The sequence below is a fragment of the Moschus berezovskii genome, chromosome 19 (genome assembly GCF_049115385.1).
Source record: "Moschus berezovskii isolate FMDL1 chromosome 19, NW_MosBer_1.0, whole genome shotgun sequence".
Lineage (NCBI taxonomy): Eukaryota > Metazoa > Chordata > Mammalia > Artiodactyla > Moschidae > Moschus > Moschus berezovskii.
In genome coordinates, this window is record NC_142478.1 from 72,012,923 (window position 1) to 72,040,407 (window position 27,485).

The 27,485-nt window shown below is 55.2% G+C and overlaps 2 protein-coding genes across 3 annotated transcripts; one reads left to right on the top strand and one right to left on the bottom strand.

The window, feature by feature from the left end:
• Positions 1 to 862: 862 nt before the first annotated feature.
• On the bottom strand, positions 863 to 23,783 carry ZMAT5 (zinc finger matrin-type 5). 2 transcript variants are annotated; one of them, XM_055405119.2, is made up of 7 exons: positions 23,689 to 23,738; positions 19,873 to 19,956; positions 11,181 to 11,335; positions 8,016 to 8,078; positions 6,046 to 6,126; positions 4,735 to 4,846; positions 863 to 1,255 (listed from the first exon to the last, which is right to left on the bottom strand). In XM_055405119.2, the coding sequence occupies exons 3-7, from the start codon at positions 11,305 to 11,307 to the stop codon at positions 1,126 to 1,128; spliced, it is 513 nt and encodes a 170-aa protein (XP_055261094.2). In that variant the 5' UTR covers positions 11,308 to 11,335; positions 19,873 to 19,956; positions 23,689 to 23,738; the 3' UTR covers positions 863 to 1,125. The 2 variants fall into 2 exon arrangements, with proteins under 2 accessions (XP_055261094.2, XP_055261095.2); XM_055405120.2 differs by lacking the exon at positions 19,873 to 19,956 and having other exon boundaries at positions 23,689 to 23,783.
• A 284-nt stretch (positions 23,784 to 24,067) lies between these two features.
• Positions 24,068 to 26,049, top strand: UQCR10 (ubiquinol-cytochrome c reductase, complex III subunit X). The gene is made up of 2 exons (XM_088828316.1): positions 24,068 to 24,274; positions 25,786 to 26,049. The coding sequence occupies exons 1-2, from the start codon at positions 24,125 to 24,127 to the stop codon at positions 25,828 to 25,830; spliced, it is 195 nt and encodes a 64-aa protein (XP_088684442.1). The 5' UTR covers positions 24,068 to 24,124; the 3' UTR covers positions 25,831 to 26,049.
• The last annotated feature ends 1,436 nt before the right edge of the window (positions 26,050 to 27,485 follow it).

Sequence of the window (27,485 nt, forward strand, 5' to 3'; positions counted from 1 at the left end):
AGCCCCAGCCTGGTCCCTGAGGGGTGCCCAGGGCCGTTCAGGGGCATGCAGAGGGTAGGAGGCCTCCTCCTGGAATGGGATGAGGCTGGGGTCTCCTGGCCCCCAGTCCCTGGCACAGCCTGAGGAAGCCCCGCCCTCTGACCTTCCCTAGACTCAAACCAGCCTTCCTCCTCACACTAGAGAATCAGCCCATTTCAAAGAGGAGGAGTCTGAGGTCCAGAGGGCTCCCAGAATTGGCCTCAGCTCCCCCCAGCAATGGTGATTTTCAGGAAGGGCGGAAGCTCACAAAAGATGGAGCCGGTAGCCACCCCACCCATTGGGCGCCCCCACCAGAGGCCCAGGGACCAGGGGGCCTCATTGCCCGCCAGCGCCCAGCACAGCATCTTGACCTGAAGTGCAGGGCTGGGCCGAAGACCACTGGGGCCGCCTGTGTGATCTCCCTACCTATCAGGGGGCTGGCTTCTCCAGGGTGGAAGTCCCCCTGATGTCGGTGCTGGGACACTCAGCCAGGCCGCTCTCCCCAGCCCAGGGCCCACCCTCCAGGGGTTGCCCACTTCTCCACACCATCCAGGCCGGAGACCCGGTTCTGCGTGCCACCCAAGCTGTGCCACATGTGCTCTGCACTGGCGGATGTGGGGGCCGGACGGTAGACCCGGTCCTCAGCTCCCCTCCCCAGATGCGGAGCCACGCCCGGTCTGGACTGGTCCCACCCGGCCGCGCTGAGCCTCCGCTGGCCCCCAAGGGAGGAGAAGGGCAGCAAGCACCGGTCAGCCAGGAGAGGACCTCACCTCGCCCATCTCCCGACCCAGGGCCAGAGCGCAGAGTGGAGGGTGCCAGGCGAGGGGAAGGGCAGCCACGCCACTGTGGTGACAGACTTTCTTTATAAACATCCGGAAGGAAGTCCTCTGAGATGTCCCCTGAGGGGGTGGGTGTGGAACAGCCTGGTACAGAGTCAGGACCAGCGCTGCACCTGGCTGGGGTGGGCAGGGAGCACTCAGGCCTCAGAGAGGCCCAGGCTTGAGTTTCCGACGCTCTGTGGGGCGCAGCAGGAGGGGGCTTCAGTGTCCGCTGTAAGAGCCCTTGGTTGTGGCCGACTCCTGAGCTCACCAGGCAGGGAGGAGGGGCTCAGCCCCATTGGACGCTGGGCTGCAGGGGCCACCCCCCAGGCGGGGGTGCCCGCAGGGACAGAGGCAGCTCCTGGACTGGCGGCCAGCCCACGGGGTATTGGAACACGGTGGCTCTCATAGGCTCTGCCCTAGACCCAGAGAGAAGGATGGAGAATTAAGAGTGGGGCACCACGGCCCAGGCTGGGGCACTACACCCCCCCCCCGCCCAGCTCACCCTCCCCACTACCCCAACTGTGGCGGCGGCGCGGGGGAGGCCCCTGCTGCCTGAATCACCAGTTCAGGAAGGCAGAGCCTCAGAAACACACGGGCCCTTTGAGCCTCCCCTCTAGGAATGCGCCCAAGGAAATAGTGGGGGTTAGGGGCAGAGACTGAGCCATGAGAGATGGGAGGGACCTAAGGAGTCCACCTGTGGGGGAGGGATAAGTGGGTGAATACATATGCACGTTCAGGGCAGAGAATGCTATGCAGCCTGTGTGAGGACGGGGGCAGACTTATATGCGCTGATGGGGAAAGGTGTCGTGACGCACCGTGTGAGGAGCGTAGAAAAAGCGGCTTATAAAATAATGTATATAGCATGATACTATTTTTGTTTAAAGATATATAACATATATAAATGCATAAAAAGAAAAAAAACCTGGAAGAGACAGCAAAATGTTAACAGTGGTTCTGTCTGAGTGGTGCAATTATGGGTGATTTTTTTCCTACCTCTTTTATACTTTTCAAGAAAAGTTTTACAAGCACGGAAGCCTTTGAAATCAGGGAAAAAAAATATTGTCTAAATTTTTTTTTTTTTAAAGCCTCATTTCTCACACTATTCACTCTCCTCCCCCTTAAGGTCCATCATCCTGGGAGCCACCTTCTGGGGACCGGGGTCTGTTTGAAGCACCCGCCCCTGTGGTGCCCAGGCTGGGGCAGCCCTCTCCTCAGGGAGCCTGCCCCACCCACTGCCGTCCCACAACCGCTCGATCCTCCTGGACTTGACCCCCACGCAGGCTGCGGCTCGTGCTTCAGCCCCCTGCCCAGCCCTCCCCTCAACCCCCCACCCCCAGGCCCCGCATTCAGTGCAGGCGAGGTCCTGGCAGCTGTGGGCAGGCCTGGGGCCCCAGCCGTCTGCAGGAGGAGTGGTCTGGAGGCTCAGGCCCCTCTCCAGCCTGACCGGCTGTCAGACCCAGAGCGAGGGCTTCAGGCGGCCTGGGGCCTCCCGTGGCGTGAGGACAGGGGAATCCCTGCTCGGCTGTCTGCTGCCTCCTGGAAAGCACAGAGAGCGGCTTCCACCGTGATTTATGGCATTGGGGAGATTTCATAAACTCCACCAGCCGCAGAGAAGGGTGGGAGTGAGGCCCCGCGGCTGCTGGAAGGGGTGCCCCGGCTGCTGGCCAAGCCCTGGCTCCTAGCAGGGGTCCACAGAGAGGGCGTGACCCAGCGGGGAGCCCTGTCCTGCCTCTGCACCCGGGGCAGACACCCGGGCGGCCGAGGGCTCCTGCCGGGAGAAGGGCACATTCCTCAGGCCCGCAGGCCCTGAGCCGTCAGGGCGCAGGCCTCCAGCCCACACAGAGGGGACGGGGACGTGGGCGCCCGGTCTGCCCGTCATGAGGACAGGGCAGCTCTCTCCTCTCTCGCTGTCCCCCACCCTGGGCCCAGTTAGAAAGAGAGTCTCAGGGAGCCACCTGGGCTGAACAGGAGCGCCCGGCTCAGAGAGCGGTGCAGAGGGGAGATTAAAACGGATCAGGTCACAATCTGAAGTGCCGACAATGGAAAACAGATGAGCCCTGGCCTGGCTGGGGATTAGCCTGCTGGTCTGAGGCCGGCCCCCCTCCCAGCACTGCCTGCTCTGGCAGGCCCCTCAGGGTCAGTCTGCCGGGGTGGGGGGCGGGGGACACACAAGCAGCCCCCCTCCAGCCTGCACCTCCCCTTCACCAGGAGGGCTGGCCAGGCTCAGCTTGAGGGCTCTGCTTGGCCTGGGGGGTCGGACCCTCGGGGCTGGATGGCCCCAAGTGGGCCAGGCAGCCATCTGGGCCCTGTGTGTCCCGGGCGGGGGAAACAGACACACCCCAAGAGGCAGAGGGGCCACCAGACCCGTCCCCACTAGGCGCCCACTGCACCAACACCCAGGAATGGCCCCCGGGCCAGCCCCTCTCCCCAAATGCGCTCCTGGGGCCGCAACAGGTTGTGAGCTCTGGGCCCTGAGGGGGAGGAGGGCGGGGAGGGTCAGGGGAGGGGAGACGTCTCAGCTAAAGCTTGAAGGATGAGTCTGACTGCCAGGCAGACGTGGGGTGGGGGGGCAGTTCCAGGCCGAGGAAATAGCACGAGGTACCCCGAAATCAGGAATGCCCACCACATCTAAGAAGCCGCCAAGCATCCTGACAGGACTGACGTGGAGGCCGGACGGGGGAGGTGAGAAGGTGACCCCCACGGGCCACGGAGGCGGCAGAGAAGTTAGCCAGGGCCCTTCGAGGTGGGTGGCGGAGTCCGGGCTCCCCTGAGGGGGAGGAGGCCCGGAGGGTTTCAGCAGGGGCCGGGCTGGGGAGTGTTCTAGAAGCTGGTTGGGGCGGTTGTGTGGAGGATGGACCTCCAAGGTCATAACCGCTCCTGACAGGACCAGAAGGAGGGGCCGTCACGCTCCAACATAAGAGTCATGACTGTACTGTGTGTTTTCAAGGTTGGGGGCACAGATTTAAAAGCAGGATTAATTTTAAAACAGCTTAACAAGCTCTCCTCACTGGGGCATGGAGAAGGCAGGAGGCTTGGCCCTTACCCCCTGCTGGAGCCTCAAGGGGAGGCCTCGCCCACAGACTGTGCCGGCCGGGCCGCGGACCATGAGGTCCCTCCGCAGACATCGCCAGTTCTGCAGCCCCAGTGCAGCTGGGCGCGGGGCGACCTCACCACGTCGGGCAGCTCCCGAGCACACCCCTTAGCCCTCTTCCTCCCTTCTCTCTCAATACCTGGTGGAAGGCCCCAGGAGCCCTGTCTCTGGCCTTGGCTGTGACCTTGAAGGGCAGAACCTGGGTTCCTGACCCAGGCTGTCCCCCATATGAGGAGTGAAGGGCACCCTGTCTACTCCTGGGCCTCCTGAGTGCTGGGTCCAGGCAGCAGCTGGGCCAGCCCCACCCCAGCCCCTTCCTTAAGGTCAACGGCGAGGAGTCTGTCACCCCCCTGTGCCATCCCAGCTCTGCCCGCTCAGAGCTGTGTGCCCCCCGACAAGTCACACCTCCCACAAGCCTCCCTTCCCCTTCTTCAGGGTTGGGGCAACCGTGGCCCTCTGGCAGGGTCTAGAGGGGACAGTGACCACGGTCAGGCCCCTCCCTCTGGCAAGGGACACTTGGTGATGTGGAGTCAAGCTGGCTTGGCCACGTGCCTGCCTTCAGCCAGGTTAGACTGCTATAAGCGGGGAGCCACCAAAGCAGGGCACAAGGCCGGGCACGGGAGCCTACAAGGGAGTGTCCATCAGCCTCTGGCCAGGGCCTGGGACTGAGAGCCCCGACGTGGCCCCGTGGGGAGTCCTATGTGGGCATCCGTGTCTGGTCCCTGGGCAGCTGGTGGTGACAAGGGCGAGCTGGCTGGGGTCCTGCTCCTGGAGGGTGTGGAGGGGGAACCCCGGGGCCTGTACCTGCTGCTTGGGGCGGAGCTCAGCTGCTTGGCTCGCTTTTCCAGCCAGTCCTCCAGGTGGACCTCAGGAAGCTCGGAGATATCCAGCGGCCACTCCCTGGCCCGCCTCTCCTCTGGGGAGACAGACAGACAGGCCTGAGTGAGGGGCATACTTACCCTCACGCTCCCACACGGCAGGTGGAACCTTCTGGGGTGGGGGCACAGACTGGGAGGCCAGGAGCAGAGTCTCTGGCCTGTCTCCACCTGCAGCCACCTGCCGCCCCAGGCAGCGCCCCCTGGGCCTCCCCCGGCTTCCTCATCAAACGGAGAGCAAACCCTGGCTGCCCCCCAGCTTTCTGGAGGTGGACACGGGATAACACGTGTCGAGAGCCTGGTCTTCAGGAGGGTCCAAACCCTCCGGGGTCAGGGAGACAGCGTGGGCTGCAGAACAGGGCAGAGCCTGTGCGTGCCCCGCTCCACGGGCCTCCGGTTCTGAGAGACGGTGGTAGGGAGGGGCTGCAGATACAGCTGGCTGGCGGATGCGCCGGTCCGGCCCACGGGCCTCACTTCTGCCCTGGAAAAGCGCCGAGAGACCTCTGTCTGTGCCAGGGCTGTGGCCGCACTGCCACCAGCCCCCCAGGGCAGGCACTGCCCACAGGGTCTGACTGGTCAGAGGGGAGCGAGGCCCATCGGGGCGTGAGAGCAAAGCCAGGCCGCCCCAGACACTCGCTGACCATGTGGATGGAGGCACCGCGTTCGCCAGGGGCTCACACGAGGCTGCTTCTCCACAGGTTCAGGGAGGGCGGCGGACGATGGACAAAGGCCGCCTCAGGGGGCGTTCCCTTCTCTCTAATCGCAGCAGTAAGAAGCGAATGGTGGACAAAGGTGGACAGGCCAGTCTCCAGGCGGATGCTGACCTCGCCTTTCCATAGAGCACCCTGAGGTCAGGGAAGGTGCTCTCTTCATTCCCTTGGACCCAGAGCGGCAACAGGGATCTGCCAGGGGCCGAGCAGGGACCCCAAACACGTGGTCGGACTGAGGAAGGGCGGGTGTGTGCATAAGGATGCAGGGCAGGCTAGCAGGGCCCCAGCGGGGCTGAGGCACACCCTCAGGACTCCCGGGCAGGAAGCCACGTGTCTCACTTTAAACCCAGCCGGGGACGCGGACGGGAGCTCCTGGCTCCTTCCCCACTCATGCCCGGGGTGAACTGAATGCAGCTCCTGATGCCACGGGCTACCCGATGTGGTAGTCACAAAAGAGGGGCTGGGGGGAGACACAGGGCAGCAGCCCCCTAGCACTCCCGCCCCCAGCCCAGGGCCCCTGGGAGACGCACCCTCCACCTGGATGCTCAGCTCCTGCAGGCCTCGCTCTGACATGTGGGAGAAGCGGCAGTTGGAGCCAAAGTCGCACTGGCCTGCAACGGGAGGACAGAGTTAGTCGCTGCTGGAACGGACTCGCCCACGGGCTGAGGGGCAGCCTGAGGAGGGGCCAGCCGGCATCTGGGACTGAGGAGGGGCCACCCCAGCCCTGAAGAAGAGGCTGCGCTCTCTCTGGCCTGGCCACAGGGGCTGCCAGAACCGCCTGTCTGCTCCCCCAGGCCCTGCTCACAGCCCTGCCTTGGCCGGAGGCCACAGTCCACTGTAGCTTCTAGTGAGTGACTGAGTGAAGGTCGCTCAGTCGTGTCCGACTCTGTGACCCCATAGACTATACAGTCCATGGAATTCTCTAGGACAGAATACTGGAGTGGGTAGCCTTTCCCTTCTTCAGGGGATCTTCCCAACCCAGGGATCGAACCCAAGTCTCCCACACTGCAGGCTGATTCTTTACCAGCTGAGCCACAAGGGAAGCCCAAGAATACTGGAGTGGGTAGCCTATCCCCTTCTCCAGCGGATCTTCCAGACCCAGGAATCGAACCGGGGTCTCCCTCATTGCAGGCGGATTCTTTACCAACTGAGCTATGAGGGAAGCCCCAGGGAAGCCCCTCTAGTGACTGGGTTCCATTAAGCCTCTGCAGGCTTGTCCCCTGTCACCTCTCCCTACCCCAGTCCCATCAAACTATGGTAGGACCCCGAGAGGGTCCTGCTTCCTCTTGCCCGCCCCCTTGGTGGCCCCTGCCCGTGGCTCGTGGTTGGGGGTGGGGCTAGACTGCTTCCCCAGAAAGGCTTTCATGGCAACTTTGTCAAGGAGGTACCGAAGTCCAGGGTGGTTTTCCGAATCTCAACTGTGGAGACCAAAAAGTGTCTCAAAATAACGAGAGACTGTGGGGCTGGGGGAGGGATAAACTGGGACTGACATATACACCCTCCTGAATATAAAACAGCTAACTAACAAGAATCTGCTGAACAGCACGGGGAACTCCACTCAATACCCTGTAGTGGCCTCTATGAGAAAAGAATCTAAAACAAAAAAAAGTGGATATAAACATACGCATCACTGAAGCAATCTGCCATACACCTGAAACTAACACAACGCTGTAAATCAACTGGACTCCAACAAGAATTAGAAGAAAAAACACACAGGAGACAGAGGTGTCCTAAGACAGCCTCGCCGGCCACGCCGTGTTCAGGAGACACTGGGGGCAGCGCCGCCTCCTGAGGGGAGCATAGCATTCACCCCGCTTTCCGAGGCCAACGGCAGTGCCTGTCCCTAGTGCCCAGCTCCCTCGTACACCTTGCGCACCCCCACAGCGTTCCTCAGGGCCGGACCCTTCGTGAGCACACAGGGCCTCGGGGCAAGCCTGGAGGAGACAGCCGTCCCGGCCTTGCCAGATTCTTCCTGCCCTTGCTTTCACCCGCCTTTGCTTCCTTCGCCTGCTGAGGTTTCTGTCTCTCTGAACTACATGCATCTTTATTAGCTGGGCACTGAGCAGTGAAAGCGGCACCCAGCACCTTTGTTCGAACTCAAGCTTCTCGCTGTTGTCGGACCTGTTGGTGTCTCCAGCCATGCCTGCCAGCAGGGAGGGCGCGTGAAGGTCAGGCTTCCAGGCTACCTCAATCAGCCCGGCCATCACACCCGTCAGTGTCTCCTGGACTGACTTGCAGCCTCTCGTTCACCCAGCACTTGCTTGTCCTGGGTGACCTGATAAAATCACACGCTGACGTCTGAAGAGCTGAGGACCAAGCCCTGGCTGTCATAAGGCACAACCCCCTGGGAAGGGCCCCGCTGACTGAGACCACGAGGCGGGCTCAGGGTGGTGGCTGGGGTGAGGGCGGGGGGCAGGCTGTGCAGAGGTCCAGGCAGGCCAGATGGGTCCCAGGCAGGCAGGGGGGAAGGGAGGGACCTGGACCGAGCAGGGCACCTTACCTGTCAGTAGAAACTTCCGGCAGGGCCTCTTGTTCTGCTCATCCAGCAAGATGGCAGCTGCGTCTGCAAGGAGACAGGCGCTGGACTCAGACTGTGGCTGCGGATGGGCACTTCCTACCACAGACACCAGGGAAGGGGAGAGCACCGCACCCAGCGAGGAGGGTAAGAGGGGACGACCACGGGCAGGGACACGGGGGAGAGGGGCCGAGCCTCAGGAGACCTCAGCCCCACCCAGCCCAAAGCCAGGGCAGGTGTGAGGTCAGGACTCTCAACCATGTATGGTGGATCACCTGGGGAGTTTTTTTAAGTCCTGGTATCAGATGGTTTAATCGTTAAGCTGTGTCTGACTCTTTTGCGACCCTATGGACTGTAGTCCACCAGGCTCCTCTGTCCATGGGATTTTCCAGGCAAGAATACTGGAATGGGTTGCCATTTCCTTCTCCAGAGGATCTTCCTGACCCAGGGATCAAACCCACATCTCCTGTGTCTCTTGCACTGCAGGCGGATTCTTTACCGACCGAGTCACCAGGGAAGTGGGTTTCCCGGACTTCCCTGGCGGCTCAGTAAAGAATTCGCCCGCAATGCATGAGGCCCAGGTTCAATCGGAAGAAGACTTCTGTTTACTTCTGTTTACTGTCATTGCAACTTCCTGAGACTCTCTACCATTCCCTTCTCCAGGGGATCTTCCCAACCCAGGGACTGAACCTGGGTCTCCTGCCTTGCAGACGGATTCCTTACCATCGAGCCATCAGGGAATCCCATGTTGAATATTGAGTCTTATTCTTAATTGAGTCTAATTCTTAAATTAGAATTTAAATTCTGTCTGAAGTTTACACCTTGTGTGCTTCTTGGTGGGCCAGGAGTCGACTGGTCGAAATCTGTGAGTGAGTGAGGCGCGCGAGGATGGAGCCCGGCTCAGAGCGCCGCATCGCCCTGGAGGGGGTGCAGATGGGCCTGGGCTGTGCACCCGCCCCGTCCGTCCACCGCCTCTTCCAGAGGCCGCCGGGCTTCGGAGCCGAGGTTCACAGGACCCCAGGCAAGCTGCTTAATCTCTTCAAGTCTCAGGTTCCCCACATGTAAAATGGGAGGAAAACGCTCACCTGGCAGGGCTGCTGTGAACATTTAATAAGTTAATGGATGGAGAGCACTTGGCAGAGGATGCCACACATTAGAATTTTGCCAGAAAAGTGGAGCTGGGAGCAGCCTCAGCACCAGGGTCCCCGGTGATGCTGACATGCAGCCAGAAGTGGAAGCTCAAACAACAGGAGCAGTTCTTACTCCATGACCTCCTCATAAACCCATCATATATGCAAATAGGCCCATTTTGCAGATGGGAATACTGAGGTTCACGCAAGGAAAAGGGGCACACAGACAGGAACTGGCAGTGCCAAGTTTGAACCCTAGCTGTGAGTCTCAAGCCCCTTCCCTTTCCCGTGTGGCTGCTGATTTTCTGGTGTTGGGCTTCCCTGATGGCTCAGCGGGTAAAGAACCTGCCTGCAATGCAGGAGACACAGAAGGTACGGGTTCAATTCCTGGGTCAGGAAGATCCCCTGGAGGAGGAAATGGCAACCCACTCCAGTGTTCTTGCCTAGGAAATCCCATGAACAGAGGAGCCTGGAGGGCGATAGTCCATGGGGCAGCAAAGAGTCGGACACAACGGAGCGACTAAGCACCAGCAGTGCGTAGCTGACTCTGATGGGGGAGCCTCACCTCCTCAGGTGGGCCAACTGACGGCCGGGGCAGGGCTGGCTGCTGAGGTCTGCAGCTAGTTATCAGAGGACTCTCCCGGCCTGCCTGCCGGAGCGTGGGCCAGGGTCCATCTGTCAGCACTAGGTCTGTTACTCAGCCCACCCGGCTGGGGCCAGAGCCTTCCCCTGGGGAGGTGGGCCTGCGGAAGACATCTGGACACTGCTCAGAGCCTCCCCTGCCACCCATCTCCCACGCAGGACAGCGAAACTGGAAGAGGGGCTGAGTCTGAGTCTTGACAAGGTTGTCAAGACAACCCTATGGGGAAGGGCTCCAGGCTGCCCAGCATCTGGTTGCTGGCTCCAACTTCAGCCACACGGCAGAAGCTCCAGGCAGCTTTTCAAGTCTACTGAGCCCCAGCCTGTCTTTCCCACCTTCTGTTTTATTTCATCTGAGGGGAGGGCTTGAGAACTGTTAAAATGCTCCTCGGTGATGCTGACGTGCACCCAGGGTTGAGAACCCCCAGCCCAGGCCTCGCCCCTCTGCCCAGCATTCAAGGCTCCTTGCGGTCTGACCCCATCGGTCCTTCTCGCTTCAGCTCTCCAGATGAACAGCTGCCCCACTGCCCTGGGTCTGTTTGCTCGTTCATTGAGACATTCGCCCGGCAAACATTTCCTGAGCACGTCCTGGGGGCCAGGCGCTGTGCCAGGATGAGGATTTAGCGGAGGACAAGTCAGACCTGGTCCTTCCTTCCACTCCGACAGTCACACTAATCCATGCGACTATGAGCAAGGTAAACAGCCAGCACGCGGCCAGATGACCTGCCCTGGCCCAGGGGTCGGAGAGGGCATCCCAGAGGACTCTCTGGGGGAGGGCAGGACAGCAGGAAAGGCCTGGCAGCTGAGGGGACAGTACTGGTTGTGGCCAGTATGGCTGGAGCTTGGAGGGAAAGGTCAGCAGGGCACGGAGGCCTGGACAGGACAGGGGTTCCACCCTGACCATGCTGTTGTAATGGGGCGTGAGGTCATGAAGGAGAGGGGTCCTGTTTTATTCACCTCTTGGGCAGCCAGGCACGCACCAAGTGCACCCCAGCCCCTGGCCAGCTTCGGCCCCTCCTCCTCACCCTCTCTCCTGCAACAAGAACACCTGCTCAGGACGGAGCACGGGCTTTTCCCTAGCTGTGGGCTGGAACACCAGCTCCTCAGAGAGGCCCTCTCCCTGTCCCCAGTGTCCCCGAGAGCCTAGCAAGGGGTCTGAGAACGGAGCCTCCAGTCAGGACTGCAGGGAGAGGAGCATGCCTGCCATCTGTCCCTCCGAGGGCCCGTGTGCCCCAGGGGCCAGCGGCCCGGGCCTCTCTCTCTGGCTCTTCAGAGAGCCCAGGCCAGGACGGTCGCTGGCCCACGGCGCTTCCCAGCGGATGATCAGAGTGATCGGAGACCAGGGTTCCCCCCGCCTGGCTGCCTGGCCTGCAGCACTCACCTCGGAACATGTCGTACCAGAGCTTCTTGGCCTTGAGGTGCTGCAGCCCGTTCAGGTGCTTCTTGCGGTTGTGGAGGTTGTCCTGGAAGGACCGGTCGCAGTAGTCACAGAAGTAACGCTTCCCCATGGTGACCTGCGCTGGGAGCTGCCACTGCCTGCAAGGTCAGGGCACTGGGTCAGAGCAAGGAGGGCACACCACCAACCCACCCTGAGGGCAGAGGGGCGCATCCAGGGCCTGGCCTGTGCCGGGGCAGGAAGGCTCCCAAACAGCCTGGGAGGATCCACACAGGCAAATACTCAGAGCCTGAGACACCACATTTCGGAGGGGCCGTTTGACAATTCTTTTTTCCCCCCTCTATTTTATTTTTTCAATTTTGTTATTATTTTTGGCCCTGCCACACAGCATGTGGGATCTTAGTTCTCCGACCAGGGATGGAAACTGCACCCCTGCGCTGGAAGTGCAGAGTCGTAACCGCTGGGCCGCCAAGGAAGTCCTTTTTTAACAATGCTGATTGATGCCAGTTTCTACCCCAGGCCAGTGAGAGCAGAGCCACCGTGAGTGAGGCCAGGGGGCGTCAGCATGTTCCAACGCTCCTTGGGGGTTCTCACCTGCAGCCAGGCTGGAGAACGGCCACCTGCCCCCACTGGACAGCCCCCCGCAGGCCCCCCACCTCGCATCCCCCTCTCAGAGCCGTGCTCCTTCCACCTTTGCTCAGACGCTGCCTCTCAGTAATCTCCCGTGACGACTTCGTTGAAAACGCAGAACCCTCCGCGTGGCTTTCCCCGTTCCCTGCTCCACTTTACCACCTCTGAAGTGGCGTCATTTGTTGTTTATTATGTTGCTTCTTCAGCAGGAATCTGCGTGCTTGCGGGCTGGGATATTTTTGTTCTGTGAGTTGCTGCAGCCCCCAGAGTGGTGCACAGTACAGAGAAGGCAACCAAATGTGTGTTGAACAAATGAATTAATTCCCATTTTCCTTACGGGAACAACTGAGGCTGAGAGAGAGGAAGCGACTCGCCCGAGGTCACACAGCTGGTATGCGGAAGGCAACCCCCGGTGCCCGACGATCCCACCGCTGGTGTCCACTCTTCCAGCCAGCTCACGGCTTAGAGAAGCCAGCGGGCTCAGGCGGACACGCGGGCACTGAACGTGTGCTCAGGTGGGGATCACGGAGGAAAACGAGAACGGTTCAGGGTCTTCAGACCCGTAAGACCGCTCACCGGTGGTAACCACCGCAGCCAGAGGCAGGTGGCAACTCTATGACTCATGGCCAGCCCGTGGGTCCCCGTTTGGTGTCACAAGATGAGAGGACAGACGGGTCCACTCAGGGCAATCAAGTGGGATCGGCAAAGGGCTGAGCCCAGAATCGTCCCACACCTTTCAGGTCCTAGAGTCTGACCCCTCCTTTCCCAGAGCGGGTGCCTGAGGCCCCAAGGAGGAGAGGGAAAGTGACTTCCCCAAGGTCACCAGGTAACAGTCAGGCCAGCAACAGAAACCCCGGCCTCCCACGGCCCCAGGAATACAGTTAAAGCTGAGAGCTGATCCACAGGGCAGCCGGAGGGGGACAGATACACCTCGGGATGCGTCCCTCCTGATAATGGGGAGGGACACAGAGACGAGTGAGCCCCCTGGAGAAGGCCGCTCCCGTGGCAGACAGCAGCCATGAAGTCAAGGGCAGTAATGGGATCGGGAACAGACAGTCACTCAAAATGAAAACGTATAAACCCTCTCTTCTCCTATTACTGCTGAGAAACCACATTCCAGACACACAGACTTGATATATTAAATTTGGCAGCTCTAATACACCCCGTCTTGCCAATAAACTTATAGGAATTGGATTGAAATTGTAAGAGATGAACGTTTAACGGCCGAGTGCTTAACCAAGCCATGCACGAGGCCTGAAGCAGCTCAGAGGAAAGGAATGGGCAGGGGGAAGGGCCAGGAGAGGGGCGTCCCTCGGGAGGCTGTGATGGAACAGGGGCTCTTGGCAGACTCGATGGAGCAAAACCCCCCAAGGCACTGGGAAGCCAGCTGTGTGACCCCACACCCCTCCAGGCCTCTGCGTTCAAGCTAGGACTACGGGGCAGTGGGTCTGACTGACTGGCTAATTGCTTAGAGAGCAGCACACAGAAGTCTGCTTACCCAAATGAATTATTAGTAAAAGAGAAACAGCAATACAGGGCTTCCCTGGTGGCTCAGTGGGCAAGAACCCACCTGCTGATGCAAGAGGCATGGGCTCGACCCCTAGGCTGGGAAGACACCCTGGAGAAGGAAATTGTTACCCACTCCAGTATTCTTGCCTGAAGAATCCCATGGACAAAAGAGCCTGGTGAGCTACAGTCCATGGGGTCGCAAAAGAGTCAGGCACAACTTAGCAGCTAAATTACGCTAGCAATGTAAATGACGCTAATGATGTCTGGCAACGCGCAAGTGCACGATGAATGTTATATAGTGTTTGGTCCACTAAACACCTCCCACAGGCCAGCACTGGGCTCACAGCTCTGGAAGGCATCCTCTCACTGAACCCTCAGGACAATCGGTGGGTTTCAGATGAGGGCTCTGAGACTCCCAGAAGGGAAATGACTGAGCCAAGGTCACGCTGCTGGAGAGCGGCCAGGCCCGGCTGAGGACACAGCGGGGATGGCTCTGGAGCCCACACTCCCCATGGCTGAGAGTCTCCTCCCAGCAGATCACACCAATGACAGCTTTCCTCTGCTGTTTACTCACAACGCCCCCAGGGCCATAGGCATGTATCATGATCCCATCTACGAAGGGGGAAACTGAGGCTCAGAGAGGGGCTCTGAGGTGCTCCAGATCACACCTCCAGGAAGAAAAGCAGGTCTCGTCACGCCTGGGGCTCAGGTCTGCTGGGAAAGCCACCCACCAACCCACCAGGAAATGAAGATCACACACCCCACCTGCCATAGCCTACCCGGTGACACCGATTCAAATGATGAGCCCTTGGGGCTGGGCCACGTGTGTCTGTGTATACGTGTGTGTGTTTTCCCCCGTCCCTCACATGCGCAAACCATGGGGGACATACCAGTCTCAGCTGAGGCTGTCACAGCAGCAATACCCACCCACGCCTCCTCCCCCCTGCCCACCTGAGCCACCCCTCATTGGGCAGGGGAAGTGCTCAGCTATCCAGGACAGGTTAACTGGCCATGCATCCCATCCCGGCTCTGCCAGGCTGTGGCTCTGTCACGTGCCCTCTCCAGGCCTCAGTTTGCCCACATGGAAAGCAGGAGGTAGGTAGCTAGGCCAGGAGAACTCTAAAAGCACACACATACACACAGACACGTAACAGAGAGCCTGGCCCATAGCAGGCCCTCAAGCAACATTGGCTGTCATCACCATCATTATTGCTGGCCTCCAAAAGCCAGGGTGACCCAAGTGACCTCTGTGATCAGCTGCTCCATAATACAGATGAGGAAAGTGAGGCCAGGAGAGGGGAAGTGAGCCGTCCACAGCACCCAGCACAAGGTGGCACGAGACTAGTTCGCAGCCCCCACGGCAGCCTAAGACCCCCACCCGCATGGCAGCTCTGCGGCCTCCGCTACCCGGGAATGCGGTCAGGGGAGCAGAGCGGCTTTACGGGGGCCAGCACTTCCTGCCGCCTTCACAGGCCTGACCCCAGGAGGCAGAGGCCCTGTCCCTGAGCAGGAGCTGGCCCCCAGCAAGGTGACCTCGGCCGGGCACTGCCCAGGTGTGAACCTCCAGGGCTCCTGCCCTCCTGCCCCGGCACATGTTAGGAGGGGCTACGGCTGCAAAGCCCTCTGGACAGACACACAACTTGGCAGGTGGAGCACGCCAGGCATCCTTGCAGAGGGCACAACCTGCACTACCTCACTTGGCAGTCCTGAGCGGGAGGGCAGGGCAGGGGCGGGGGTGGGGACAGCCGGATGTCTCCCTGGCGCCCAGATGCCAGCACGGGGTGCTGACTAAGCGGGCCCTCTCCGCAGCCGTGATTCATCCCCGTCCTCCGAGGACGCTCTGCACCATGTGAGCGCAGCCCCGTCTGGGAACACAGGACCATCCGGCCCCGCTCCCTCGCCGGGAACACAGGCGGCACTGCCCACCCACTCCCGGAGACCAGGTCTGTGGTGGCAACAGCATCTGCTGGCTCCCTGGACCTTTGCCAGGTGACAGAGTGACTCCTCGTGGCCACGGAGCAGAGGGCAAGGCTGGCGGGGACCACCTTCTGGGGTCACACAGGCCTGGGTTTGAGTTCCAGCTCTACCACTTATCAGCTGGGTGACCTCCGGAAAGTCCTTTTCATCTCCTGGCGTCTGTCCTCAGCTAGAAAACAGGAACCCTGCCACTGCTGTGAATTTACCACCACAGAGAGTGGAGGCTGTGACTGCTGTTGCCATTGTCACCTGGGGGGCTCACTCCTCCCCCCCAAACCTGATTCAAAACTGCAGCCAAAGTCTCAGCAGCAGACACGTCTGTCCCTCTCGCCACCTGCTCTGTTTTCCGGAGCTCATCTCACACGCTGATTTACTGTCAAACGGGCTGCGTCCCCGCTAGAACACAGCTCCACCAGGGCAGAGAGCGTTGTCTGTCCGTCCGGTGGCTGCACCTGCTCAAACGCAGAGCGGATGCAAGGGACTTGCCCATCCCTGCCCGAGGCCTCCTGCCACCTGCTCACTGGCTCACCTACCCTCTTCTCCATAAGCTTGAATACAGAGATGAGCAGAGGATGAGAAGAGAGATAAGGTCCCCCAAGGCAAGTCTGCCACCTTCACCCTCCCCGCAGGGCTTCTGTCCCCAGCAGAGCCCCCCCGATCTACTTAGCCCACACCCGGAGGGCTCAGGGAAAGGATGACCAATGAGCCGAGATGCGGGGAGGAGGAAGAGGGAAGAAAAGAGAATCAGATTTGACTCCGTCGTGCGAGGCATTCTCTTGTCTGATCCTCACAGACCCCCTGAGCAGACACCAGGGCGTCCATTTCACAGATGGGGACACACATTCAGAAACAGTCACTTCCTAATTTGCTCAAAGCCACAACTGGGAGAGACCCTAATGATCTCTCATCAACCTGAGTGCCGCGGGTGGGCTGGTGGGTGCACTCCAAGCACCTGCCATGGAGCTGTCACCACGCGTGTCAAGGCCTGGTGGGGTCATCACTCGCCCTGGGGCCTGGCTGACCCGGGACCCAGCTCTCCCTCCCCAGCGCTCCACCTTGAGGCTGCTCCACTGATATTCTCAGTTCCTTTCATCGCGAGCATCTCAGGTCCAGAGCTGGCTTTGGCACAAGGCTAAAATAAGCCAACAGCTTGGCCGCGGGGGCTGGGAGGCAGCCGGTAATGATCCAGACTTGTGCTCTCCACATGCTACCCTCAGGCTCACCTCTCATTTCTTCTGATTACGGCACCGTCAGACCCCAGGTAAACAGCAAACCTCGGCCAGAGGGCGGCTCTATGGCATGCCCACTAGGAGCACGGCAACATTCCAGCATCGCGTATGCCCACCGCCTGAAGTCGATGGCATCAGACCCATCCCACACGGGAGACCTGCAGACTGCCTGCTCGGGACCCAGCTCCAACAGCAGTACCTAGGAGACCCAAATGTCTCCCCTGATGGGACCCCTGAGATGCTAAGGTCTCCTTCAGATGCCCCTGGGGTCTTGTAGCAACCACGCAGCTCTCTCACCCTGGCCTCCTGAAAGGACAGAGGTCCCAAACAGGAGAAGTAAAAAATCGTCTAAAGGAGGCCCTTGAACCACACTCCCCAATTCCAAAACATCTCTGCCTTTCCCTTCTCCACCCTCTCCCCACCAGCCCCAAGCCTGGGCTCCCAATACCACGGGACTCTCTGCCACCACTGCCCAAGTCACATCTCACCCTTTCACACCTAGGCCAGCCTCCCCCTGCCCTTTACTTTCTTTTTCTCACATTTTTATTTCAATAACATCTGGTTTGTAGTTGTTATTTAGTCACTAAGTCATGTCTGACTCAGAGATCCCATGGACTGTACTCTGCCAGGCTCCTCTGTCCATGGAATTTCCCAGACAAGAATACCAGAGTGGGTAGCCATTCCCTTCTCCAAGGGATCTTCCCAGATCAGGAATCGAACCCATGTCTCCTGCATTGGCAGGCGGGTTCTTTACCACTGAGCCAACGCTGAACCCCTGGACCAGCCTCCTTAGTTCAGCCCACCCTGGGCAGCATCAGATCAACCCTCTGAAAACAACTCCTCAAATTTTTCCACTGCTCTGGTTAGAAGCTTATTAAAAATGAAGCCTCCTGAATCGGATCCTCACGAATTCTGACTCAGCAGATCTGGAGAAATTTGCATTCTAACCAGTGAGTCTAGCACCCCCCTAGCAGATACCCCCAATAAATAAAAGCATGGAGAACTGAGGTACCCCTGTTCATCAACCTTCTCTTCCCCTGCATGCCTCCAGCAGCCTCCGCTGAAGGCAGTCACTCTGGGTGGACACAGCCCCCAAATTCATGTCCCAATCAGAAATCTGCTGGTCTACGAACACCCTCAGTGTGCTGAAACCCCAACTTGACTGGAAGGCAAAGCATAATTCAGAAAAGTGGATAAAACACTTTTCTTACTGGCTAAGTCTCTTGTCATACTCCAGGACAGTTTAAAATTGAAAATAGAGGACTTCCCCAGTGGTCCAGCGGTGAAGAATCCACCTGCCGATGCAGGGGACACAGGTTTGATCCCAGGTTCAGGAAGATTCCACGTGCTATGGAAGCAATTAAGCCCATGTTTCACAACTACTGGGCCCGTGCTCTACAGCTTGGGCTCCTCAACAAAGAGAAGCCCCTGCTCTCCACAAGGAGTGAAAGCTTGCACACAGCAATGAAGACCCAGCAGAGTAAAAAATAAATAACAAATAAAGAAATCTTTTTTTTTTTAAAGATATATGTAAGGAATTTGACTGGGATTCCCTGATAGCTCAGTTGGTAAAGAATCCACTTGTAATGCAGGAGGCCCTGGTTTGATTCCTGGGTCAGGAAGATCTGCTGGAGAAGGGACAGGCTACCCACTTCAATATTCTGGGGCTTTCCTTGTGGCTCAGCTGGCAAAGAATCCATCTGCAATGCGGGAGACCTGGGTTCGATCCCTGAGTTGGGAAGATCCCCTGGAGAAGGGAAAGGCTATCCACTCCAATATTCTGGCCTGGAGAATTCCATGGACTGTAGAGTTCATAGGGTTGCAAAGAATCTGATGCGACTAAGCGACTTTCACTTTCACTTTTCATGGAATTAATGTAGACAATCATTTTTTAGAAAAGAAAACAGAGGTAGAAGAGCAACTCAATTATTGTATTAATGTTCTTGTCCTAAGTTTATTAATAATCAGTGTATACTTGGTATTTAAAAGTATCTCATTGAAAAGAATTTCTGTTGAGTATACAAGAGAAAAGCATCGCTTTTCAGGAATTGATTAAATTGATTCCAATTTAAAATATAAAAATTAAAATTTGTAGTTAGATAATTGATAAAATGGGCTTCCCAGTGGGTGCAGTGGTAGACAATCTGCCTGCCAATGCAGGAGATATGGACTCAATCCCTGGGTCAGGAAGACCCTCTGGAGGAGGAAATGGCAACCCATTCCAGTATTCTTGCCTAGAAAATCCCATGGACAGAAGAGCCTGGCGGGCTACAGTTCATGGGGTCGCAAAGAATCTGACACGACTGAGTGACCGAGCACAGCACATGACTGATGAAATACCTGTCAGTGATTTATATGAGACTTGCTGCTTTAAGCGGAGGAGTCAGCAATGGCTTGGAGAAGGCAATGGCAAGCCACTCCAGTACTATTGCCTAGAAAATCCCATGGATGGAGGAGCCTGGTAGGCTGCAGTCCGTGGGGTCGCTAAGGGTCGGACACGACTGAGCGACTTCACTTTCACTTTTCACTTTCACACATTGGAGAAGGAAACGGCAACCCACTCCAGTGTTCTTGCCTGGAGAGTCCCAGGGATGGGGGAGCCTGGTGGGCTTCCGTCTATGGGGTCACAGAGTCGGACACGACTGACGTGACTCAGCAGCAGCAGCAGCAGCAGCAATGGCTGGAAACGCTGGCTGCATATTAAACACGTGCATGTGACACCTGGGTGCTATGAAAGCCACTAAGAGTGCCCCCATGTTCGAGGTTCACAATGGAGATGGAGCCAGTATGTTTTGAATCCCCAGACTGAGAGAACGTGACACAAGAGAACATGACTAAGTCTGTTAAAAGTACCAAACTGTTTATAAGAACTTAAAATTTATCACATTTATGAGTTTAATTTATTGGCTTTCCTAGTAGTTTAAGTATTCTGGGGATATTATGCTTGTTAGATTATATATCTGAAGTACTTAAAAGGAAAATCAAATATATTAAATGTATAAGTGGAATTAAATATGTAAGGGAATGTAATTGGGCTAAAGATAGGGCTGAATGTTTAAAGGAATTTTGTTTAATCAACTTGAGTTCAAATATTAATCAAAGGGAAAGTTAAGGTCATTTTTCTTATTTTTTTAGGTTTACACATAGAATAATAACTTCTAAACTGAAAGCGACAGCTTAAAGTAAATTAGATTTTTTTATAAAGTGTTGCTCCAAAATGAGAATTAACTAAAAAGGCAAAAAAAAATAAAATAAAATAAGCCACACCTTAACTCCCTGTAGTCTTCCCTACCCATCTCACATAAAATAATTCCTCCCTCCTCTTAACTTACCATCAGCCAGACTAGCTGTCAGCAGATACAAGTGTTCTTTCCCAGAAGCTTCACAATCTCCTGCCCCAACGGGCTACCAAGATGCTTTGCAAATAGAAAATAACTGGTCATGGTTATAGAGCATTTCACATTTTTCCTCTCCATCTCCTAATAAGGCATTACAGTTGTTTTTACAAGTCAGAGGTAGATCCAGGTTTCCAATCCGGTCCCTGCTTTTCAATGCCACACCTACACAAACGACTTTTATCTCTGGCTCAGGCCTCTCCTCTGAAATCTAGATTCAAATGCCCATTACCCTCTGGACAGGAGCAGTGGCAGATTTTATTTTCACGGGCTCCAAAATCACTGTGGACAGTGACTGCAGTCATGAAATTAAAAGACGCTTGCTCCTTGGAAGGAAAGCTGTGACAAACCTAAAAAACAGAGACATCACTTTGCCGACAAAGGTCCATATGGTCAAAGCTATGGTTTCTCCAGTAGTCATGTATGGATATGAGAGTTGGACCATAAAGAAGGCTGAGCATCAAAGAACTGAAGCTTTTAAACTGTGGTGCTGGAGAAGACTCCTGAGAGTCCCTTGGACTTCAAGAAAATCAAACCAGTCAAGGAAAGGAAATCAACCTTGAATGTTCCTTGGAAGGAGTGATGATGAAGCTAAAGCTCCAATACTTTGGCTACGTGATGCAAAAAGCCATCTCATTGGAAAAGACCTGATGCTGGGAGAGATCAAAGGCAAAAGGAGAAGGGGGCGGCAGAGGATGAGATGGTTAGACAGCATCACCCACTAAACGGACATGCATATGAGCAAACTCTGGGAGACAGTGGAGGACAGGGGAGCCTGGTGTGCTGCAGTCCACGGGGTCACAAAGAGTCAGACACCATTTAGCAACTGAACAACAACCACCTCCATTTGACATCTAAGGAGCAGTTCAAGCTTAACATGGCCAAACAGAAGCTAAAATCATTCCTTTAATTTTAAGTTGCTGAGGTGAAAACTATGATTTCATCCTTGATTTCTCTTTCCAGTACCCCCTACATCACTCACCTAGAGCCAGACATCCTGGAATGTGAAGTCAAGTGGGCCTTAGGAAGAATCACTATGAACAAAGCTAGAGGAGGTGACAGGATTCCACTGAGCTATTTCCAATCCTAAAAGATGATGCTGTGAAAGTGCTGCACTCAATATGCCAGCAAATTTGGAAAACTCAGCAGTGGCCACAGGACTGGAAAAGGTCAGTTTTTATTCCCATCCATAAGAAAGGCAATGCCAAAGAATGCTCAAACTACCACACAATTGCACTCATCTCACACACTAGTAAAGTAATGCTTAAAATTCTCCAAGCCAGGCTTCAGCAAAACGTGAACCGTGAACTTCCAGATGTTCAAGCTGGTTTTAGAAAAGGCAGAGGAACCAGAGATCAAATTGCCAACATCTGCTGGATCATTGAAAAAGCAAGAGAGTTCCAGAAAAAATCTATTTCTGCTTTATTGACTATGCCAAAGCCTTTGACTGTGTAGATCACAATAAACTGTGGAAAATTCTTAAAGAGATGGGAATACCAGACCACCTGACCTGCCTCCTCAGAACTCTGTATGCAGGTCAGGAAGCAACAGTTAGAACTGGATATGGAACAACAGCTGCTGCTGCTGCTGCTGCTAAGTCACCTCAGTCGTGTCCGACTCTGTGTGACCCCATAGATGGAAGCCCACCAGGCTCCCCCGTCCCTGGGATTCTCCAGGCAAGAACACTGGAGTGGGTTGCCATTTCCTTCTCCAATGTGTGAAAGTGAAAGTGAAGTCGCTCAGTCGTGTCCGACCCTTAGCGACCCCACGGACTGCAGCCTACCAGGCTCCTCCGTCCATGGGATTTTCCAGGCAAGAGTACTGGAGTGGCTTGCCATTGCCTTCTCCAATGGAACAACAGACTGGTTCTAAATATGAAAAGGAGTACGTCAAGGCTGTAAATTGTCACCTGCTTATTTAACTTATATGCAGAGTACATCATGAGAAACACTAGGCTGGATGAAGCACAAGCTGGAATCAAGATTGCTGGGAGAAATATCAATAACCTTAGATATGAAGATGACACCACCCATACGGCAGAAAGTGAAGAAGAACTAAAGAGCCTCTTGGTGAAAGTGAAAGAGGAGAGTGAAAACGTTGGCTTAAAGCTCAAAATTCAGAAAACTAAAATCATGGCATCCAGTCCCATCACTTCATGGGAAATAGATGGGGAAACTGTGGAAACAGTGTCAGGCTTTATTTTTGGGGGGGCTCCAAAATCACTGTAGATGGTGACTACGGCTATGAAATTAAAAGATGCTTACTCCTTGGAAGGAAAGTTATGACCAACCTAGACAGCATATTAAAAAGCAGAGACATTACTTTGCCAACAAAGGTCCGTCTAGTCAAGGCTATGGTTTTTCCCGTGGTCATGTATGGATGTCAGAGTTGGACTACAAAGAAAGCTGAGCGCCGAAGAATTGATGCTTTTGAACTGTGGTGTTGGAGAAGACTCTTGAGAGTCCCTTGGACTGCAAGGAGATCCAACCAGTCCATCCTAAAGAAGATCAGTCCTGGGTGTTCATTGGAAGGACTGATGTTGAAGCTGAAACTCCAATATTTTGGCCACCTGGTGCGAAGAGTTGACTCATTGGAAAAGATCCTGATGATGGGAAAGATTGAGGGCAGGAGGAGAAGGGGACGACAGAGGATGAGATGGTTGGATGGCATCACCAACTCAGTGGACGTGAGTTTGAGTAAACTCCGAGAGTTGGTGATGGACAGGGAGGTCTGGCGTGCAGAGGGTCAGACACAACTGAGCGACTGAACTGAACTGAACCCTCTACATGCATCTGTCAGCTTGTTCCATTTGACCCACCCCCTAAATACATTCCAAATCTGATCACTGCTCTAATCCACACCCTAATCTAAATTTCCATCCAGCCTCCACTCCCACCACAGCACTTCCCCTCTTCAGTCTGATCTCTGGAGAGCAGCCAGAAAGGACCTTGAAAGTAAATCAGATTTGTCACACCCCAGCTTAAAACCCATCAGTGGCTTCCTAGTGCAATAAGGAAAAAAACAGACTCCTTACTGTGGATTACAAGGCCAGATATGAGCTGATCTGAGCTACTTCACAGTTCATTCTACTTTTTCCCCTGGAACACCCCAGGACAGAAAAGGCCTTTGCACAGGTCTAGGGTTAAGTGTCTTCCTGGGCACCCTGGCTAAAATATTAGCACCACTCCCTCCCCAATCAACCTGTCTTCTGCTCTTCTAAGTATTACTTGTTATTACTGCCCCTCCACACACGCACTAGAACGAGCGCTTCATGAGGGCAGGGACTTGTTCACCGCTGGATCCGCAGCGTAGGGCCCAGGGCCTCTTAGAAAACATTTACTGGACCGCCCTCGTCCTCCGAAGTTCTTGCTATTTCTATTCCCCAGAAGGAATAAGTGGATCTAGGTCTCCCGTCTTCCAAGCCAGGTTGTCAGAGAAACTCAGGGATGAGGAGTACAGGAAGCAGGGGCAGAATCGCCTCTTCCCCGGGGGTCGGACAGACGGATTCAGTCCCCCGGACCCGACTTGTTGCCATAGGTTCCAACTCTAGACCTGGACTTGGGGCTGACAGAGGCGACAGGAGTGGGGACAAGCTTGAGATTGGGCATCCAGGCCTCGCCCATGTATCCAGTCCACGTCGCGTTAAATAGCGTGGCCTGCCGCCGGGCTCGCCGACCTAGTTGGAAGAGCCCAAGTCCTCCCGCGCGGGGGTGAGGAGAAACTCTCCCTCGATGTCCCCTTCACAGAACATACCTGGTTCGGCGGGGCCCGACGGCTCCCAGCTCCTCCTCCGGCGCCCTCACACCGCGAACTGCTTGCTGGGATTCGTAGTCCTCCCGGTGGGGAGCGGCCCGCCCTTCCCAGAAACCTTTGCGAATCAAAGCGGAAACAGAGCGGAAGTGGAGGAAGCGCGAGCGCTTCTGGGTGTTGTAGTGAAAATATTAAATCATTTTTTTAAAATGCTTAAGAAGAATTCAGTAATACGTTTCACCAAGCTGTTTGGGATTCCATGATCTGGATTTTAGGTGATTTTAATCCTGCGCAAGCCATTAGTATACCTCTATAGTTCAAAACGACGAGCGCGCGCCGAGATTCAGAAGAACTACAAATCCCATAAAGCGTTACACGCGGAGGGCCTTTGGAGAGAAAGGTCGTCGCCGCGCCGGCGCTTGTTCTGCAGCGGACAAACATGGCGGGACCGACGTTGACTGCGAGGTTGTACTCCTTGCTGTTCCGCAGGACCTCTACCTTCGCCCTCACCATCGTTGTGGGCGCCCTGTTCTTCGAGCGCGCCTTCGATCAAGGCGCAGACGCCATCTACGAACACATCAACCAGGGGGTGAGGGCCTGGACCGTCCCTGACCTTGGGCCCTTCTGAGCGGTGACAGTGGGAGTGGAGGTGGGGCGGGACTCAGTCTGCCTTTACGAGTAGCGGGGGAACCCTTCATGTCTTCTATCTGTAGACTGCCGTCTGTCCGATACCCGCCGGTATGAATCCTAAAATGTTCAACGGGATCAATAGCTCCCACTGTGCAGGGGTTGTTAGTATCGCTGTCTCCCACCCCACACACCCACTTGTCCATTGGCAGAAGCGAAAACTAAAGCCTAGTGAGAGCAAAGGATTTATTAGGGCCACGCCACCAGGAGGCCAGTGGCAAGTCAGGGCTGGACCCGAGACCCCCTGTTTCGTCTGAGGGTTTCAAGGGCACATTTGAGCGGGCGACGGCCGTGCATAGGACATCTTCTTAGACACTGGGGCTGGCCTTTTTAGACAGTACTTTTCAGTTCCGAAGCTTTTCTATGCTGGCAGCGATGGTGTTAATAGTGGTTAAGGGGTGAGGGAGGGTATAAAAGCAGAGAACCCTGGATGGGAATACCGGGCCTTCCCACTTAATAACTTGTGTGAGTTAACCTCTCTGAGCTTCCCTTTTTTTGTGAAGTAGAAATGATAGTAGCTATCTCAGGGAATTATTGTGAGGATTCCATGAGATGCTGGCAAGGGGTCTCGGTAGGTGGTAGGTGGTACCACTCGAAAACTAGCATTTTTTACAATCCCAGGGAGAAAGTGAAAGCATAAGATAGAGATTAACAGCGCCTTTTAAAGTCACTGTGTGCCAGGCACTGTGCTGGGTGCTCTGCATACTTTATGTCGTTAAAGTATTTAATTCATGGCTCATACTAAGGAACGTCCTCGGACAAATAAGCTGTGTTCCACCACTCTGTTAATAATTTGAAACTGTCTGGCCCTACAGCCCAGGTAGGCTCTGTCTCCTGATGTACAGCCTGTGGCCAGGGTAGCTTTCTGTCCTTATGAAAGTGCTGCTCCTGTTCATTTGCAAGCTGTTCCCCTGGCCATTTTAGTATGTGGGGAAGGCATCTCCGAACCTTGTCATAATCCACCCATTCTTGGTGCTTTTAGGAATGAGAATACAGCTAGTTCCTGACCCAGGGATCTTAAGTCTGATGAGGTTAAAATATGGCTCAGTGTGAAGTATTTGGGGACCAGGCTCTTAGGACCTCTTGAGTAATAACTGGGAGTTGAAGAAATGAGACATTTTCCAGCCTCTGTTCCTTAATAATTGTATGATTTGGGGGCCCAGGTCCCTTAGTCTCTCTACCTCAGTTACCTGTAGAGTGAGGTCATGCGTTCCCCCTTCCTTCACACACAGAGCATTCTGTAAATGCTAGGAGTGTGCGTCAAGCCTAGTATTGCTTCCAGACTGCCCACTGCAAGCTGTCTGGATGTCGTACATGTTTCTCTCAGGCTTGTTTTAGAGTCCAGGGCTGTGGGAGGCATTGTACAATGTGAGAAGCAAAACTCAGTTTGTGGCTCTTGTCTTTAAAATGCAGAAGCTATGGAAGCATATCAAGCACAAGTATGAGAACAAGGAGTAGCTTCTTGGAGGCCCCCGTCCAGGCCAGAAGGACCAGGTCCAGCACCAGCTGTTTGCCCAGAGCCCGGGCCTCAGCTTGAAGACATGCTCGCGTCACTTTCCATGGACCACCTTTAGCTGTCAACAGGAGATGGCGTCACCTGACAGACTCTTTAACTTCTGCTATGTTTGAAGTATGTTTAGTCAGAGTCATCAGCAAATAAATGTAAATTGTCCTTGAGACCTGCTTCTGCATTTTCTTAACTACCTGCTCTTCACTTAACCGGTTATTTAACACCACTTCAAAGTCCTCTGCAGACATCTGAAGGGCAGATTCCATTATTCTGGATCTCCCATTAACTTCCAAAGAATTCTAGGTTTCACACCGTGATCTAGAGCTGGAGGTGTTAACCTTCAGCTTTGGCCTGTAAACCAATAGCTCCATTCTTGAGTCACGCAGAGGACAGCTAACTGGCTTGGCCATAGGGAAGCGCTGTGGATCAAGCTGGGGAACAAATGTTTATTCTCCATTCTGCCTTTAAGTTGCTGAGGATCTTTGGGGAAGCTGGCATACCTCTCTGGGCCACAGCTCATCTTCTCACGGCTGTAAGGCATATCGGAAAGCACGCAGCATGGCTGGGAGCAGCCCTGGAGAGGACGGAGATGTGCTGAGCAGTAGAGTGGTTGGTTCTGTTTGGTGACTGTCCTGGGAAGATGAGTGACTCACTTGCCCACCATCCCTCACCTGGAGCCTGGAGTGATGGGGCCAGAGCTAGAACAACCACTAGCGTCTGATGGGGGAAGAGTCAGTTGGGAAACTCATGTGGGTGTTGGAGAGACCCTAGGAACTGCCCGGTTTGCCCTACCTGAGGCATATCCTCATGAAGGTGAAGTCCAGGCCTGGAGAAATCTACCTGACAAAGGTCGTAGAGCTCTAGGGGCCAGATCAAGACCTGAGCCAGAGTAGAGGCTATTCTTTTTAAGAATGATTTCACCATGAAGTAAAGAATAATTCTTGGGTTGAAGATCTGCCATTTACATTACACTACACTTTCCCCAACAATTTGAGAATAGTGTGCTGGTGAAAAACAGTAAAATGGAGCATTCTTGAAAAGTTACTCTACAATATCCTTGAGCACCTGATGACAAGCTCAGGGCAGCAGGGTTAGAACGAGCTTAATTGGTTACCTGCCTCAGGTGAGGCACATTCATCCCAAGCAGCAAGTGTCTCTAAGCCATTCTACATTAAGATGCCCCGTTTTTTGTCATCAGCACTTCTGGACTGTTGAGGTGGTGTGTCTGTTTTCAATTAAGAGAAAAGTAATTAACCCCATTTAACCTATTTTATGGGACTGAATATTATCCACCCAGAACCTCAACAAGGAGAAGGCACTGGCAACCCACTCCAGTACTTTTGCCTGGAAAACCCCACAGATGGAGGAGCCTGGTAGGCTGCAGTCCATGGGGTCGCTAAGAGTCAGACACGACTGAGCGACTTCACTTTCACTTTTCATGCGTTGGAAATGGTAACCCACTCCGGTGTTCTTGCCTGGAGAATCCCAGGGACGGCAGAGCCTGGTGGGCTGCCATCTATGGGGTCGCAGAGTCGGACACGACTGACGTGACTTAGCAGCAGTAGCAGCAGAACCTCAACTTGACCCTATTTGGAAACAGGGT